General features: G+C 49.7%; 1 protein-coding gene across 1 annotated transcript in view; it reads left to right on the plus strand.

The window, feature by feature from the left end:
- LRRC40 (leucine rich repeat containing 40) overlaps positions 1–18,609 on the plus strand; it is a 44,349-nt gene that overhangs the window by 25,147 nt on the left and 593 nt on the right. The window contains 5 exon segments of the mRNA XM_044672002.1: positions 6,089–6,197; positions 8,996–9,103; positions 13,031–13,141; positions 14,531–14,608; positions 16,267–16,452. Coding sequence (XP_044527937.1) covers positions 6,089–6,197; positions 8,996–9,103; positions 13,031–13,141; positions 14,531–14,608; positions 16,267–16,452 — 592 coding nt within the window.

Genomic DNA, 18,609 nt, shown 5'->3' on the forward strand with positions numbered 1-18,609 from the left:
GTTTCCTCCTTTTCCAATGATAGGTCTTTCTGATGTGTCATGACTTACCCTCTTCCTGCCATTTTCATTTTTGTGAATCACCAGTCTATGATGACCATGACTAGGCCATGTAGGCCCCCTAAAAGGATAAGATAGTTTTAAGGAGAAAAGAAAGCTGATGTTTTAGAGAAACTTGTGTAGTGGCTTCAATGACTTCTGTTTTCCAAAGATAATCTATTGGTTAGTAGTGAGCCTGCAGGCATGTGGTGTATTTAGGAAAACCATTCACTTCTGCTTTAGTCACAAATGCTCCCCATGCGGGTAGAAATTCTTTTCACCAAAATTTTGTGGAGATGGGAGAGATTTTATTGATTGGCCCTGTTGAGGGGCTCTGAGCCTCAAGAGAGAGAGATTTTGGAGATTAGATTCCTTGGGAACCTGAAGATTATGTTCCCCCAGCATAGATCTCTGTTTTATACTTGATCCATTTTAAATTCTCTTCCATCATTTCTTTTGTGATGCTTCTCTATCCATATCCCTTAGGATCCATGATACACCAGTTGGGATGTGACCATCTCACTCTTGTGGAAGGAGAAGATTGCTTTTTGACTGAATATGGACACTTCTTTCCCTTAGTCATCACTTATTTGTCTTTATACTTTTAATCTTCTGTCTCTTTGGGATGATTGAGTCTCACCAAATGTTTTTTATAACTTGTTTCCCTTTCCTCTCCTTTGGGCTGATTTATCTCCCATTTTCTTCCCTCCTTCTTACAAACACACCTGTGCTTCCCCTGTCCTCGAAAGCCCTTTCTCCAGCTGTTCATCCCTGCTAGGTATTGTTCTGTATCTCTCCTTGAGGAGCTTCTAATCAGAGCTTCCTCTTCCTCTCATTCTCTTCACTTTAAGCCTGGCTTCCAGGTTATTCTTGAAATGGCTCTCACCAAAGTTAGCAGTAGTTTCTTACTTGCCAATCTAATAGCCTTCCCTCATTCTTCATTCTTTTTGATCTCTCTGCAGTCATTGTCTCCTTGATATCTTCTTTTACTTCTGGTTTTCTACCTGATAGTCAGACCATAGCTCATTTTTCTTTGCAGTTTCGCCCACTAACTCCTCCCAAGCCTCCATCCTGAGCCCTTCTCTTTCCCCTCTATATTACTTTTCTTGGGGACCTCATCCATTCCACTAGATTCAAGTATCATCACTATGTTGATGATTATCACATCTTCCTATCCAGCCCTATAACCCTCTCTCCTGATCTCCAGTCTTGAATCTCCAGGTGCTTATTCAGCATGTTAATCTGAATATCCTGGATGCATCTTCATGCAGTATTTTCAAAACTGAATTCATCTTTCTCCTCAAGCCCTCTCCTCTCCTTTACTTCCCTCCATCTTCTCTGTTCCCAAGGCTTGCCATCTAGGGCTTATCTTAAATTTACTCTCTCAACTTTGATATCCATTCTGTCGACAGATCCTGTCTTTTCTGCTTCTGTGATATCTTTCATATATGTCATTGTGAGAAGGGAATTCCCCTTCCTTTGTTTTGATGTAGCCAATCAGGGACTTGGAGACCCTTTACTGTTAAGCTGTGCAGGATAAGACAGGCCCTCAGAGGAAGGAAGTTGATCCCATAGACACTACCCCCCCCCCCCCCATGGCGCCAGGCAAATTGAGGAACTATGATTGGTTCCTGTGATGTGACAAGGGAGAGCTTGTGGGTGGAGAAAAACTGCTTATAAAGGTGAGACCAAGGCTCTGCACACTGACTCTCACTCTTCTGACTGGAGTTTGGGCCTGAATGGCAATTAGGGTATTTAGGCAACTCTACTTCTTTCCTACACTTCCCTCTCTATTACCACTACTTTGATGTAATAAAGCTACAGCAGCCTCATAATTTAATTTTAACTATCATTTTTTCTTCTCCTCTCTGACACTCTCACCACTTCGATTATGACCTCACAACCAGGGCCCAACCTCACATCTCTTCCCCATTCCATTCCATCCTGCACTTAGCTAAACCACTGATCTTCCTAAATGCACAGGCCAGACATAGACATTAATATCAGATATAAAATCATCTGACATTTTAAGCCTTTTATAACCTGGATGGACCCTCTTTCTAGATTTCTTACATCTTCCTATTTCCTCTCCCCTATATACTTTTTGCAATCTGGTATCATTGACCTCCTTGCTTTTGCTTGCACAAGACATAGACATTTTTACTAGCTGTCTTCTGTGTTTGGAATTCTCTGCCTCATCTCCTTCTTTTGGCCTTCCTTTCTGCCTACCTTCAAGTTCTAGCTAAAATCTTCCCTTTGTAAGAACCCTTTCCTGATCTTTGGTGCTAACATCTTCTCTCCATTGATTATCTGACTTTTTCTGTTTGTATCTTGTCCATAAGGAGCTGTTTATAGGTTCTGCCTTCCATTAGTCTGTGAGCACCTTGAGATAATAGTTTGTTTTTGTTGTCCCTTGTACCTAACACATAGGAGGTTCTTTGATTGGCTGATCAGGGGATGGATATCCTTTTAATGATCTCCTACAACTTCTGTGATTGGTATTGACACTTATATTCCAGACCCATGTGGACCTCGTCGGACCCGAGCCATATTTCTAGCAAAGAAAGGAAGTGTTTTGCTGGCAGTTATAGTTTCTTTTAGTCCCTTTACTATGTCAACTGATTTATATTAGTGAACTATGATTAGGAAGTAGCTGTGGTCTATTGAGCTATTCTTTTATTTCCCATTCTCTGACATCAGTGAACAGTGGGTCCATTTACCTTAATCTTCTCATTTGGCACCAATTTTAATCTCTAATATGACTGAATACAGATGATTGGCAAATAACTCCCTAATATAGGAACCATTTGTTTTCTTTCTTTTTCAATATAATAAGCAATTTCCTTTTTCCTTTTTTTTTTTAAAAACATATCTAATGTCTTAGAATCAATACTGTGTATTGTTTCCAAGGCAGAAGAGTGGTAAGGGCTGGCAAACCTTTTAGAGATGGGGTGCCCACCTTCCCCCCTGACCACTTGCTGTGCCCCTCCCTCTCACCAAGTGCCGAGCTCACCCTGTCTTCCACCTCCCCCAACTCCCCCCACCAACCACACACACATACCACACACACAAAGGGAAGGGAAAAAGTGCTCCTATTGGGCTGCTGGGAGAGGGGTGGGTGAAGTGAGGAATGTTCTCAGCAGGAGTGGAGCAGGGGAGGGGAGTGGCCTGAGCCCCCCTCCAGCTCTGCCACATGTGAGCCCCAACCTTCCCCCCTGTGAGCTCCCATTGAGCTGCTGGGCAGAGGGGTGGGTGATGTGAAAAAATGCCCTCAGGTATGGTAGAGAGGGGGAGGGAGCAGCTCTGCCTGAATCCCTCTGCCTTTCTAGTAATGAACTCTGGTAGGAGGTGGGGGTGCAGGAGTAGGGAAGGAAGGTGGCCAAATGCCCAGAGAGTAATCTCGGTGCCATCTTTGGCATCTGTGCCATAGGTTCGCCATCACTGGGCTAGGCAATGGGAGCTAAGTGATTTGCCCAGGGTCACATAGCTAGAAAGTGTCTGAGGCCAGATTTGAACTTAGGACTTCCTAGCTCTAGATCTGGCTCTCAATCCACTGAGCCACCCAGCTGCCCCAGAAATTTGTTTTTGGTGATGTTTTTGATACTTGTGAGATGTTGTGGCATAGCAGATAGATAGAAAGCTATGAAAGACCAGGATTCAAATTGCATCCTGGGCAAGTCACTCAGCATTCCCTGTTGCCCCAATCTTGTCACCTGGCAGAGAAGGTGCCAAGCTACATTGACAGAGGGTTTTTTCTTTTAAAACAAGTTCATTTCTAGGGCCTCTGAGCAGGCTTCTCAAAAGAAGTGCATGTGATGTGCGGGTGACCTGTTTCTGTGTGTTCCAGGCTTTTGGCCTGTCTCCTTTCTCAGGGCCAACTGTGTTTTCCACCATCCTTTTCTTGCTGGTCTCCCTTGCTCTGTAGTCACTTTTATTTCCCAGAATGTGTTCTGTTACTTTTTAGAAGTTTCTTATCAGCCTCATTAAAAAAACATTTCAAACCCTTTCTTCTCTACCACAGATCCTGGCCCTGTAGCTGCTGCATTCTTTGGGATGGTGTTTTGGGAAGGACTTGCTTTGAATGCTGCCATCCCAGCTGCCTGGGCCACAAAGTGGTTGTAGTTGCCTTTGTTTACATCATCTTACTGGCTTATCTAATCTCTTTATTTCCTTCTCCTGGGGAGCCCCTGAGCCATCCTTCAGTTTAGCACCAACTTTTGTCTCCTAGTTTTATTCACAGTGAGAATTTCAAGATTAAGATCTTCTTCCCCTTCTAGCCTGTCTCTTTGTCAGTCTGTGGACAATCTGACACACAAAGACAGGGACTACCCACAGCTAATCTAGCCTGAGTTATCAGCCTCTTCCACTGTGACTGTAGTGTATAGTTGGAAAATCTTGAACCTCCCGAACTGCACTGCCCAAAATTCCTTTCTGTATTACCCAGAATGCTTTTCCCTTTTCCTTTCTGTTTATGTGCATCTTTTGTGTGATTGTATATAAGTTTTAGGGAACGCCCCTCTCACTGTCCCTTCCACGCGAATTGAATGGTGAGCGTTCCCTATGTTCTCTAGCTCTCTAGTTAAATATTAATAAATCTTTATAAATATTATGCTTTGGAGATATTGAATATTAATTTTAAAATCCACAGTAGGTGGACCGAGAGGCACTTGGCGTTTGCCTTTGGGTATGTGGAGTATTCCAGGAGGACCAGCACCTCTGAAGTGAGGGTTAGCTGAGCTCTTTTCTGGCCTGCTCATCCACCTTTGAGCCTGCTCTCCCCTGTGCCTTTTGCCATGGTAAGACTGAGCCAGCGGAGGGTAACTGCCAGGCCTCAGACCTTAGTGACTTGGGGGGTGACTACCCCAAGCATGTGAAGTCTTCACCTGGTGGAATGGGTGGATGAGAACAGTTTATTCCCAAGACCATCAAGGCAGCTGAAGCAGGTGCTGTGTTCCACTGAGGACTTCGTCAGGCATGGAAGATGCATCCTGACTTTTGTCCTGCCACTGGACTTGGATGATTCTAGAAGAGAGAGCGAAGCTGATGACTTTGTGTGTCTCTGCCTCACTTCAATCCACTTCATGAGCAAGTCAAGATATAGCCCTGTGATATCATCAGTCCTCTTCAAAAATGAGAGACGATCAACAATTTGCCAGGCCACATGCCACCAGAAGCATGCCCGCTGCCAGTAAAGAAGTGTGTGAAAGTAAGCCGTGTATGTCAGCATGATTATACCCTGCAAGGGCCAAGCGCACCTTTACATCTCTTGGAGACATTTGTGTAGGACTTCCATTTTCATGAGAGAAACAAGCGCCTTTAATTCTCTTCTACCCTTAGGAGTGACTAGAGCAAATACTTCAGTTTTCATAAGAGCCAGAATTGAGGACATAAATGACTTATGGTAGGGCTGGAAGAAAGTTGTAGCCTTTGAAGGAAAAAAAATGCCATTCCCCCTCCCTCCCCACCCCACTCTCTTTAACCTCTGTGATTCTTATGCCAACATACGATCATAATGTTACAAAGTCTCTCCAGAGGCTAGTGGAAGAGCTCACATACTGTGTTTGGGGGAAAGACCACTGGAATTAAAGTCTTACAGTTAATTGGAAGAAATAGCCCTCACAGATGTCATGTAAAAAAAAACTCACTCCATTAGATCATGCAAAAATGGCAGACAGTAAGTGTCGGTTAAACCAAATGTGCTGTGATCTGATTAATAATTGCTTGATGGACATCTTTTGGGAATACCATTGTATCTTAGCTCAGCCGTTTCTTTAAAATGTACCATGTTATTTTGTTCATGAGAGAGCGCCAATTACCGTTTGCTCATAGGATCTTCGAAAATAACATTTTGTATAAGGTTTTGGAGCCGTGCCATTCATAGCTGTTTGATCAACATATTGGATTCTGTTCTCAGATGCTTCAGAGGCATTATTGATAAAGCATATAAATTAATAAAATATTAGATGTTGGATCTTAATTTTATATGAGTAATACTATTTTCAGGCTATTTAAGTATATTAACATCTATCTGGATGCCTTTCTTTCTTCCCAGATGATACGCCAAACCAAAATGACTCACCCATTGAGACAGCCATGACCCTGCCCAGTCAGTCCAAGGTCAATACACATGCCATGACTACACTGAAGCTGTTGGACTATAGGTTTGTAATGATGACGCTTTTGTTACTCTGGCTTTTGATTACTGAAATGAATCTTCCAAATGTTATATAGGGCAAGGAGCCAGAGCTCCTAGGCCGCCTAAATAGATTCCAAAAGATAATTGGGTCAAAAGATTAGAATGTCTAAGTTAGGAAAGAGACGTATTCTGTGATTTAAGGTTTTCTTCTCTGTTGTATGAGCGAGATGGGAAACATGCTCCAATTTATTTTTTAACTTATTGTATAATAGAAGAAAAAAAATCTGTTCAGAAGAGCCAGTGTGGTACAGTGGCAAACCTTATGGATTCTGAGCCAGAGGAGCTGGATTCAACTCCACCTCTGACAGGATGAGCCTTGCAGTTCTCTAGGCCAGTCTTCTCTTCTGTAATTTTGGAGCAAAGTGGGAAGACACAGCAATTAACAGTTTATTTCTGACTCTTTCAGTCAGAGCTACAAAAATAGGCAAAAGGCAGTCTTTACCTGCCAGGATCTTACAGTTGAATTCTCTTCTTCTAGTCTTACCTTGCCCATCTCTGTACCTTTATAACCACTTCTTTCTTTGATTAAAACAAAACAAAACAAAAAAAAAACTTACCTTCTATCTTAGAGTCATTACTGTGTGTTGGTTTTAAGGCAGAGGAGTGGTAAGGGCTAGGCAACAGGGATTAAGTGACTTGCTCAGGATCACAGAGCTAGGAAGCATCTGGGTCTGGATTTGAACCCAGGACCTCCCATCTCCAGGCCTGGCTTTTTATCCTCTGAGCTTACCTGCCCCTTTCCCACTTATTTCTTAAGAACTTCCTCTGGTTTCCAGCTTTCTAAGCAATATATCTTCCCTTTTGGCCACAACTCTCAAAAACCAATATGGGAAGCTCAGGAGGGACTGTGACCTGTGTATTGGAGAGAGGACCCCACAGAGGATGCTCATAATTCCTTCAAGCATCAAAACAAGTACTGCCATTGGGAAACCAGCCAGAAGGGAGGGCCGAGCTGAGGCTTCTCTGACCCACAGACCCCGGCCCGTCCTGAGCTCCCTAAATGGATTTCAGGGTTCTTGTGACTAAGCATTCACTGTGCAGCCACGCTGGTGATGAGCATCTGCGTCCTGCCTCAGCCTGGACCCAGGAGCTGGCAAAGAGCCTTGTCCTTCTCAGCTTGGTGGGACCCGTTCACACCTGTGCTAGGCTAATAGCATCCCGGAGAGCCTGACTTCGCAGTCATAGGCAGTGTTTCTGAGGGTGCCTCCTCTGGCTAGACCCATTTCCCTTTGGGCACTTTCCTGCATTCTTGTGGATTATGATTATTCCCCCGTCCCGGTAGAATGTAAGTGCAGAAGAGCCGAGGGGGTCATAGCTCTCACTGAATGGCATTCTCCTCCATGACAGACTCTCAATCAGTGGGCAGTTATCCTGGCCATGAGCTTCTGTGAAAGACCCTGTGCTAGGGGTTGGGCGTCTAAAGACAAAAATGAACAGTCTCTGCCCTCTTTTGTGAGGAAGATTAGTTAGTAATTAAGTATTAAGGTTGACCTAGCAGGAAGGACTGGAGCATTCCAAGATGGAATAAAGGAGCAGGAAGTGGCTTGTGCCCTGAGAGAGACTCCATTAGTGGTTGGCACAAACTGTTGCTAGCCCTGGGAGATCTCCGAGTTAAGGACACCCTGCATCCTGATTCCCTGGGATCCTGGGTGGTGGTGGCATCTAGCAAGGGGACAAGAACTACAGAGCAGCACCAAGGGAAGGAGGAGTTTGGGATCTGGTGGGCAGCATCTCAAGCACACTCGCTCTGCCTGGGCATCTTGGACCACCTTGGCTTTTGGCATCCTGTGATCATCTGTGGATTACCGTGAGAACCCCAAAGCCACCCTCAGCCCTTAGCTGTGCTGGTCAAACCCTGGCTGGAACCAGGTTTGATGCAGCCTCCCAGAGACTCCATTACTGCTCCTTTGGGCCCTGCCTGCTTAGATCACTAAGATTAGAGTAGAGAAGTCCTCCCCATGCCCTGTGGTTTTGCCATTTAGGTTTTAGTGTAGAATTCCCTATCCTGCCTTTTAGTTGAACATAATTAAACCTGTTAAACCTTTTACCTTGCCTGCTGGTTTCTAAGACTCTGGCCTAGTGGTGAGCTGGTGACAGTTGGTGACATTCTTGTCGGTTAGCAGCAGCTTAGCTGTGTGCTCTGGTCTCCCTATCCTGGTCCTGTCTCTCCTACAACCCAGTGTGTGTACCCACAACCATTTAGATTCTATTGTAACATCCCTGGTGCCCTCCATATATCCATATTTTTCACACCTCAGAGAGCGTACATTCTGTTCAGAGGGAGGGGGCAGGGGGCACGAGCTGTCTGGGAGTATGTGGCCCTCAAGCTTTCTCTGGAGCAGCTCTTCTGAGAGGGAGAGACCTCTGAGACTCGTGGGAGGTGGTCAGGGGGTTTAGAACATCCCAGGGAGTGGGCAGTCTCCAAACTATGCTTTGAAGGAAACTGAGACTTCTGAGACGGTGTAGAGGAGCAGCATTGTCTGCATGGGAGACCCTGGGAGCCAAAGGGCCCTCCCCTTGGAGAGTCCTTCCATCTGCTTTTGGATTCTTATCTGCTTGGGGAAATCCACCCAGAGGCCACTTGGCCATCCAGAAAGCCTTGCCCGCCCCTCCAGTGGGAGGGAGCGGCCTCGGGAAGGTGTTCTTCTTGGATCTCAGTTATTCCCTTCTCCTTGGTAAGCTCCAGGAGGATATGAGCAATCAGTGCTGACTTCATGAGCAAGCAGCTCGTTTCCTAAGGTGATCTTGCTTTCTGTTTCTTAGTGACAAACAGGCCACACTGATTCCCAATGAAGTGTTTGATGCTGTAGGAAGCAACACTATCACCTCCATAAACTTCACTAAGAATCATCTAAATGAAGTTCCCCAAAGGTAAGGACGGGGCTGCCGAACCTGTGTCTGTGGAGTCTGTGCTCAGAGACGGATGAAAGCGTTCTGGCCTTGGGTGGGAAAATGGCTTTTTTCCCTTCTCTCCTTCGTTGACTGGCATCTTGCCTCTTCATATTACCAGAGATTAGCACAGTCTCTGGCAAAAAGTCAGCATTTGCTAAGTGCTTGTTGACTGACTGACGGAACATTTTTTTTTAACCCTTGTACTTCGGTGTATTGTCTCATAGGTCTCATAGGTGGAAGATTGGTAAGGGTGGGCAATGGGGGTCAAGTGACCTGCCCAGGATCACACAGCTGGGAAGTGTCTGAGGCCAGATTTGAACCTAGGACCTCCTGTCTCTAGGCCTGACTCTCACTCCACTGAGCTACCCAGCTGCCCCATGACGGAACATTTTTAATGTGTGATTGCACCTTTTTTAAGTGGCATTGACTTGCTCTTATTAAATGGACTCAATGTGGAAGGATCCTTGAGAGAAGCCATTTGCTTTTCACATACTTTACCTGTAAAACGTATGTAATAAGGAAGTGCTAAATGTCAGGGTAAAGAGCCAAAGTGTTACCAGGGGTCAGTCCTTGTTCATCCCTGGTCAATATTAATTTTCCCATCAGCTCTGAAAAATGCCAGATGATTGTTATACCAGAGAGTTGCTACCTTCAGCTGCCAACAACATGGACTAGAGAGAGCCTCGTTGCTGTTTTTATCCCTAGAAAATTCATCTTTGTTTTCAGATTTTCCACATAGATTACATTTCTCTACACCCTCTGTGGTGCTCAGTACAGTTTTATTGACTCAGTTTAGACAGCTGTGTGCTGGGAAAATGGCCTGCGTGACCTCTGATTGCGAAGGTCCACCACATTCCTTTAGTGGAAGGATCTGACATTGAGAAGGATGAAAGAGGTTCTCGTTTGGCCCCATTTCCACTTTCAGAAGATGCTTGGTCTCTCCAAGTTCTCCAGCAGACAGTCTGTCAGTCAGTGAAAATTCACGGAGCACCTGCCATGTCTCCAGGCACCATGCCAAGCCCTGAGGGTACTAGAGGAGCAAAGTGTTTCCTGCCCTCAAGGGGCTTCCCCTCAAGTGGAGGGGAGAACATGCAAACCAATAAACAGAAGAATAAGCAGAGGGAAGGCACTGGAAATGGAAAGGCTTCCTGGGGAGAAGATGGAATATTAGTTGGAACCTAGAGAGGGAGAACATTCCCGCCCTGGGGGAGAGCCAGAGAAAATCTCCGGAGCTGAGAGATGGAAGGTCTTGATTGTGGACTGGCCGGGAGGCCAGGGTCACTGGATCAAGAATGTGTGGTGGGTGGTAGGGTGTGAGAATGCTGGATAGGTAGGACAGGGCTGGGTTAGGAAGGGCCTTGAATGCCAGACATTTAGACTTTAGGAAAATCCACTTTGGTGGCTGAATGTAAAGAGAAGGGAGGCAGGCAGACTCCCCACCCTTGTAGCTATTGCACTAGGCCATGTGTGGGGTGGCCAAGGTGCGGAGGGGCCATATGCAGAAAGATGCAGAGAGGTGAAAGGGATGGGCTGTGGCACCATATTGAAAGTAGGGGCCGAGAGAGAGAGGCATGTCCAGGAGAGCTCAGTTTGGGAGCCATTTTTCTGGCCCTCTGGTCACAGGAAGTATAGGTGAACTTGCGGTTCAGTCCAGACTGTGTCGTCTCTTCCCTGCTCCAGTGTCTCCTCCATTAAGTCCCTAAAATGCAGTGGGGCTTCCCCTTCCCCCCTACTCAGTAAAGTCTGGTGGCACTGTAAGGGTTAAAAATTAAGGTTGGACTAAATATATGAGTGTGGTCATTGAAATTAATATATCTCAAGTCAAGATGACTTTACAGCAGTATTTATGTACAAAATAGATGGAAAGAGTAAGGTGGAGAAATGAGAAGGGGGTAGAGTAAGAAATCTAGCTTAACAAGCTAAATATCTGCTCCGATGCCTGACTTTGCGCTGGCAGGTGTCACCCATGAGGCCCATCTGATGTTAGTCCCTCGGGCAGTCGGGAAAGGAAAGCCAGCTATTTCCACTCACCAATCCCTAGTCCAAGGGGAGAAGATCCCAGAGCAGCCTTAACAAATGCTGGGGACCTCCACCAGCCTCCCTCACTCACAGGAAGTTGCAGCTACTTTTAAAGACCCTTCCTGTGCCCTCCCCCACTTTATGGGGACCAATCACAGCTTTGGAATTTTCTTAGGACTGCCCAGGGCAGTCAGTCATTTCTGAGTTGTCACAGGGGATGTGGACATCCCCCCACTTAAGCGTAAAGCGGAGGTGTCTAGGCTTCTGGTGATTCAATCTAAAAGTAGGCAGGGGAGAGTTAATCCCATCTTCACAGCACCTCTTGCCTCCAAGGTCACACACAGAGTGCTGTTGGCATTCAAAGCCCTCATGATTTGCCCCCTCTCCCCTTTCCAGTATTCTCACCCCTCACTCCTTACCATGTACTCTGATCCCATGCTGGCTGATCCTCAAATGGCCCCTCTCTCTGAGCTCTGAGGCTGCCCCATACGGGGAAAGCTCTCCCTCTTACTGCAGACCTTCTTGGCTACCTTTAATCCCCTCTTTGAGGAGAAGCTCCCCAGCCCTTCGGCATTCTGGTGCCTTCCCTCTTTTAATCATTTCCCTTTTGACCCTGCGGGTAGCGTGTCTGTATATATTTGTTTGTTGGGAGCTCCATGAAGGCAGCAACCAACTTGGGCCTCTCTTTGTATCTTCAGCACTTAGCACAGAGCCTGGTTCATAGTAGGTGCTTAATCAGTGTTTATTGAATTGAGTGAATGCCTGGTGAGGAAGCATCTTGTTGGGTTGGCAGCTGACCTGGGCTTTTGTGTCCTGCCTCACTTGGGTGACCTCAGGCAAGGCATTAACTTTTGCGAACCTCAGTTTCCTTCTCTTGAAAATTAAGAGGTTGGACAAGCAGCCTCTGAGCTCCTCTCTAGCTTTCAGTCTGACACTAATAAGGTCCTGGGATCTGTCCTCCGGACTCCCGTGGGATTCAGGGAACAGAGAAGACATCGATTAGGGAAGTGAATGTAAGAATTGGATTGATCCAGATTTTTTCCCAAATGTTTCTATCTGTTCAGAGAAACATTTTTTAGGCACCTCGGGCAGCTCAGTGGTGCAATGGATAGAGTCCTGGGCTTGGAGTCCGGAAGACTCATCTTCCTGAGTTCAGATCTGGCCTCAGACACTTGCTAGCTGTGTGATCCTGGGCAAGTCACTTCACTGTTGGCCTCCGTGTCCTCCTGTCACATGAGCTCAAGAAGGAAATGGGAGACCTTTCTAGTACTCCTGCCAAGAAAATCTCAAAATGGGATCATGAAGAGTCAGATGTGTCTGAAAAAAAGGCACCTACTATGTGCCCGGCACTGGGCTAAGCTGTGCTCTGAGGAGACAAGAGGCAGTTCCTTCCTTTAGGGGCTCACAGTCTGACTTGGGGAGACAACACCAGACTGCAGGGTAGTCCTAGGATGAAACTAAGCAAGCCACGCTGCTCCTGTTGGTGTTGGAAAAGGGAGAAAAACCTGGAGAGTTCCCTTTGAGTTTTGTTAAAGCCAAAGAGTTCTTTTCACGGGTGAGAGACATTTTGTTGAAGCAGGCTAGAGCATAGGAGCCTTGGGGCCTTGTGGAATCTCATCATTTCAGGGGCGAAGTCACCAAGGCTGACAGGTTTCTGTGATGTCACTAGGAAGCGTCTGAGGCAGAATTCAAACCCCCATCTTCCTCTCCAAGCCTCGTGCTCTCTCCGCTCTGATTAGGCAGCTTTAAGTTTGTGATGGTAGTTTGGTTTGTTTTTTTTTTGGCTGGGTGGGGAACTGAATTGTTTCAATGTTTTTGGGGTGGCATAGAAACTCCTGGGCAGATCTGGTGGAAGATCTCATAATGGCGTGTGTCCTCTCGTTTCAGGATTGTGGAACTGAAGGCGACTGTGTGTGATGTCAATCTTAGCTTTAACAAGCTTTCCTGTATTTCAGCAGAATTGTGTGCTCTTCACAAGTTGACACACTTGGACATCAGGTATGCTGTGTTCGGGTTGTGGACCCTCGCCCTGCGATGTTGGCCGTCCTTCTTTTTCCCACTTTCCACCTATTGAAACTAGTCTTGGAATTGTAGCTCTCCCAGCTTTCTGGGGAGACCTTAAAGCCTTGGGTTGGAGTGCTTGGTCAGTTAAGCCTGCATGGAACATGGCAGCTTGTTTGGAGCTGACCGTGAAAGATGAGCTGAGCAAGTTCATGCCGATACACATGCGTCACTTGGAGAAAACTGTCTGGCATCTGGAGGAGATGATGCAGACTCGTATTGGGAAAGAACCCCGCGCTTGTCCAAGAGGCCCGGGGGCGGCCGGAACAGAACCTTCTGGTCGAGATGGCCAGTGGGTGCTCAGGGCCCTCCTCATCCAGTGGCCTGGCATAGAGCAGGGGGTGGCCCCATCCTTTTGGGGCTGCTGTCACTGGGGGAGAGGATGGTGCCGTGCATTGGCCTTTCTCTCAGTTGGCAAGCTAAAGCCGCAGGAAGAGATGGATGGAGGCAGGAGAGGGGCAGGGACCCCAGAAGGGAGTGGGGTGTCTGAAGCAGCCGGGAGCAGGGTGTTCAGTGGGTCCGTGGTCCTTAGTGTATCACTGTTAGTGTTGACACCGCCTGAGATGAGAGGGTGGAGGGAACATCCGTAGAGGGGGAAGGAGATTGTCGGGCTGGGCTTTTGGTTGATCCCGGCCAGGTTTTCAAAACAGAAGAATTGAAGAGCTTTTCTTCACTGATGGTGAGAGATGGGAGCAGAAAGTGTCCAGTATCCCCAGCAGTCTGTGGAGGGCGGGACTCATGCCCACACCAGCAGGCTCCCCAGAATTATTGGGGCGCTCTGCTGACCAGAAGGTTTTCCAGTAAGATGAACTTTCCAACCCCTCAGCACTTTCCAGTGTGTCCCACAGCCCTCACTCGCCATGCTCCAGCAGCATCTTCTGGCCCCTGTCCCAGGATGGTTCTTTCCTCCAGTGCCCCGGGCCATCTGGACAAGTGGACTGAAGAACCTCCACTGTCTCTGCTAGGAAAGGGAACTTCCTCCTTACCTCTGAAGAGGAAGTTCAGAGGGACCGTCATTGGGGATGGGGCTGGTTTGGGGAAGGTTAGTGCCCTCTCTTCCCCTTAGGCACAGGGGGCAAAGGAGATGAGCCCCAGGGAATGGCCAGGGGCCGGAGGCCCTGAGCAAAGGGGAGGTTTTACTCTGGTCTTAGGCTGTCACTGTGTTCTTGAAGAGGCACTTGTGCTTGTTTGGTCACATCTAGGCTGACACTCATCCGATTGTGGAGTGAGCCGCCTTCCCTCCGGCCAGAGCGGAGCGGGGAGTGCAAGGATCTGTGTAACTCCCCTCCCCTCCCCTCCCCTCTCCTTCCTTCCTTCTCTCCACAGAAATAATCTTTTGACCTCTTTGCCTGAAGAGATGGAAGCCTTGAGCAGGCTGCAGACTATAAATCTTTCCTTCAATAGGTGAGTATCTACGGGCCAGCCTCCAAGTTCTCCTCTCTCTGACCTAACACAGCACCTCCTTCCCTCTCTTTAGAAGTAGCTCGGGGGCACCACAGTGCCCGGAACATGGGAAGTGTCCTGGGTCAGATCCTTCCTCAAACATCGACTCTCTGTGTATCCTGGGGCAAGTCACTAAATCTGCCTGCCTCAGTTTCCTCAGCTGTAAAACAGAGCTCCTGGTAGCGTGCCTGTGGCAGGCTTATTGCGAGGATCCTAGGGGTGACAGCTGTAAGGTACTTGGCCCAGTGCCCGGCACTTCCTGTGCTTACACCATGATGACCATGTTCATAACCAGTTTAAAAGTGCTTTTCACATACTTCAACAGCTACAATTTCCTTTTTTCTGATGTAGCTTGTTGTTTGGAAGCAGTAAAGTGGCCCCAATTTTGTTCTTAAGGTTCACAGTAAAAGGCACGCATTCAGTTTTCCTTTCATTCTCTAAGTAGATTCCTTCGACTTTGCCCCTTAAATTGTCCCCTGCTCGTTTCTCTCTCTTCCTTTTTCCCAATCTTTCCCTCTCTGTTCTTACATGTTTCTAATACCGTGTTTATGGAATAATTTCGATTTTACCCAATCAGTTCCCTTTCCTGCAGCAGTACTGCATTTTTCCAGGCACCCAGGTCCAAAGTCTTTTTAGTTGTCTCCAATTTCTCCCTCTTTCCAGACTTCTACATACAATCTGTAAACAGATTTTCTCAATTCTTTATTATATCATTTATATCAATCTGTAATGTCAAATTCCCAGTAATGATCATCTGGGCACAGACTCTTCTTTTAAAAAAACAATAACAAAGCTACCCTGGCCTTCCATCTTAGATGGAGGCAGAAGAGCAGGAAGGGCTAGGCAGCAGGGATGAGGGGACTTGCCCAGGGTCACAAAGCTAGGACAGGTCTGAGGACAGATTTGAACCCAGGACCTCTGGTGTCTAAGCCTGGCTTTCTCTCTACTGAGCCACTTAGCTGCCCCCTGGCATGGGCTTTTCTAATAGCATCCTAAGCAGTTTCTCCCGAGTGCTGATTTTTTGTTTTCTGATCTCATCAAGACTATTTTTGGTTTGGTTTCTGAGGCCTGTGGGCGGAAGTCCTCCCTGGGAGGGGAGATGGCAGCAGCACAGCCGGGCACTCGTGCCAGGGGGCGGCCGGGTGTCTGAAGCACCGAGGGGTGGCACGATTCCTCTGGTGCCTGCAGCAGTTGTCGGGGACAGGATCTTGGCTCTGTGAGCAGCCTCTGCTGGCCAAGCTACTTAGGCTGCCATTCAAGGCCCCTCGATCTGCCCCTGCTCGCTTCTCTGACTCTCCTTGTTGGCCCTCTCCTTCGCGAAGCTTCTCCTTCGGACAGATCGTCCCCCCTTAGAGAGCAGCCGGGTGGTGAGAGCTGGGACTTGTGCCCAAGGCCTTCCTGGGCTCCTGAAGGGCCCGTGAAGTGGATGGAGCGCAGCTGAGCTCGCCAGTGCAGGGGGAGCTGAGGAGGAGAGTCGGGGGAGGAGGGGAGGAGAGCCGGGGTTCCCTCCCTCTCGGGGAACCTTCCCTCGGGGCCCTTTGGGAACACCGTGGGAAGAGGAGGCCCCAGGAAGGCGGGAGGGAAGGGCTTCTGGTCAGCGATGGCGTGTTTCTGGGCAGGTTGAAGGCGTTCCCTGCCGTCCTCTATCGGCTGCGGACTCTGGAGACGCTGCTCCTGGGCAACAACCAGCTCGGCTCCGTGGACCCCCTGCGGCTGCAGCAGATGGGCCGGCTGGCCACTCTGGACCTCCAGAACAACGACCTCCTGCATGTCCCCCCTGAGCTGGGCAACTGTGTGAGTCTGAGGTGAGACGCCCTCCTGGGCCTGTGTTCCCCACCCTGGCAGAGATGGGGTGACCCTGGGCCAGTCACTGAAGGCCACCGTCCGGCCCTCCCCGGCAGCCCCGTCAGGCCCGGCGTGCCGGCCTCTCCGCGGTGTCTCCCTTCACAGGCGAAGCAGAAGCCCCGACTTTCTCTTTGCCCCAAACGATCCCAGTTTGTTTTCATCGTAGAGCAGTCAGGGGACCCCGCAGGGCCGGAGCGCTGCCCAGCCAGGCTCACTGTAGGAGCTGAGCGACGGCCGGACTCACGTCCCCGTTTGCTTCAGCCTCGTGCTGTGTCCATGGGGGTGACGGCAGCGCCTCCCCTGGCGCCCGTGACGATCCAGGACGCCATAGAAATGCTGCCGCCATTCCCTTTGCTTCCTCCTTTCCCATTTTACGCTGAAAAGGAGTGTTTTCAGTCACAGAAGCCCCGTGGTGGGCCGTGGCCGGGTAAAACCGGACGGTGACGGCGAGGCATCTGGATGCTCTGAGAGGGCTCCCGGGCCCAGCGCCGCCTCGGAGCCAGGCGGGGGCACCAGGACCGCCGTCTCCCCCACTAAAGCTCCGGCCGGCCTGGAGGGAGGGGGAGACGGGGGGCCCCGGCTGGAGGCTTCAGGGAGCTTCCTTTGGGGGTGGGACGTTCAGCAGGGAAGCATGGAGGGGCTGGAGCGAGGGGGGGGCCGGGCCGGGCCGGTGTCTGGGGAGCCCCTGCCCCCTCCCTGGCGATGAAGGGAGCGCCAATACCAGAGGAACCGTTTTTAAACTGCATTTTTATTGTTCGGGCATTTTTCCAGTCGTGTTCAAGTGACTCTCCGTGACCCCGCTGGGGTTTCCTTGGCAGAGACCCTGGCGGGGCTGACCCTTCCCTCCCCCCCACTTTACAGATGAGGCAACAAACACAGGGTGAAGTGACTTGCCCAGGGCCACCCGCTTAGGAAGCGTCTGAGACTGGATTTAAGTCGAGTTTTCTCGGCTCTGGGCCCGGTTCACGTCCATCGTGCCGCCCGGCTGCCCCGAAACGTCCTTAGACGACGGCATCCAAGTGCCGTCCGTGCTGCGGCTTTGGGGCTTGTCACTCCCGTTCTGGTGCGTGTTTGCAACTTGGAGCACCGAACCGGGGGAAGGGCCCGAAGAGGGCTTTTGGCCCAGCCTCCTCCTCCTCCTTTTACCCTGAGGAAACAGAGGCCGTCCGGGGGAAGGCCCCAGCTCGGCTCTCCTTGGCAGCCAGGATTCGGACCCCGGCACCGGCTCCCAGGCCGGCTCTGCCCAGCTCCCCGGCGTGGGCTTCTAGCCTACATCTGAATGGGGACGTCCTAAACGTTCTCGGCAGTCACTTAGAACCAGCTCGGGGGGTCTCAGAGCTCCCCAGGCCCGGGCTTCCCCCACACCGCCTCCGGCGTCCAGCCGGATCTGCTCTCCTACAAGGGCCGCTTCTGAGTTTAACTGGCCAGGGTGGAAGGGCCATTGCTGGGGCCGGGGTGCTCTGTGTCCTGAGGCTGCTCTGGCCCGTCCCCACACGGTGTGGGAAATGCTGGGGGTCTCTGGGCCTTCCCTTGACCCTTTGGTTCTGGGTTGGGAAACTTGGGACTAGATACTGGATATCCAAAAGCGGAGCCCACGTGTATTGGTTCAGGGGAACCCCAGAGGACCATGGCCCGAGCCCCCCATCCTGTCTGTAAGGCCACGGGGGGGATCCCGGCTCTACCAGGGGCCACCTCGGGCACCCGGCTCAGGACAGAGTGAGGCGCAGACGGGCTCGGGGAGCGAGTCACCCCAAGCTAGAGCTGAACGAGGGCTGGAGAGGCAGAACCGGCTCTTCCGTCTTTGCACCCTGGACCTCTGGCAGTGGGGGTGCAGGAAGGGGAGGCCGGCTCGGCCGCAGTGAAAGATGGCGCGTTCTTAAGCACAAGAGCTCGAGAGAAGCAGCTTCTCAGCCCTCCAGCGCCTGGGTGGGACGCCCTGCTTGGTGTGGGCAGCGCCAGCGCTGTGGCCAGGCCCGATCTGGTCAGACCGTGGGCAGATGCCCGCATTCGGCACGGGCTGGAGGGGAGCAAAATTGTATTTTCTAAATGTTGGGCTGAGGTTTTGGCGGGGGAAGCCCGTGTCACTCAGAGTAAACGACCCCCGCTTTCTGCTCTCT

Source organism: Gracilinanus agilis, chromosome 4, assembly GCF_016433145.1.
Source record: "Gracilinanus agilis isolate LMUSP501 chromosome 4, AgileGrace, whole genome shotgun sequence".
In the NCBI taxonomy this organism is placed as follows: domain Eukaryota; kingdom Metazoa; phylum Chordata; class Mammalia; order Didelphimorphia; family Didelphidae; genus Gracilinanus; species Gracilinanus agilis.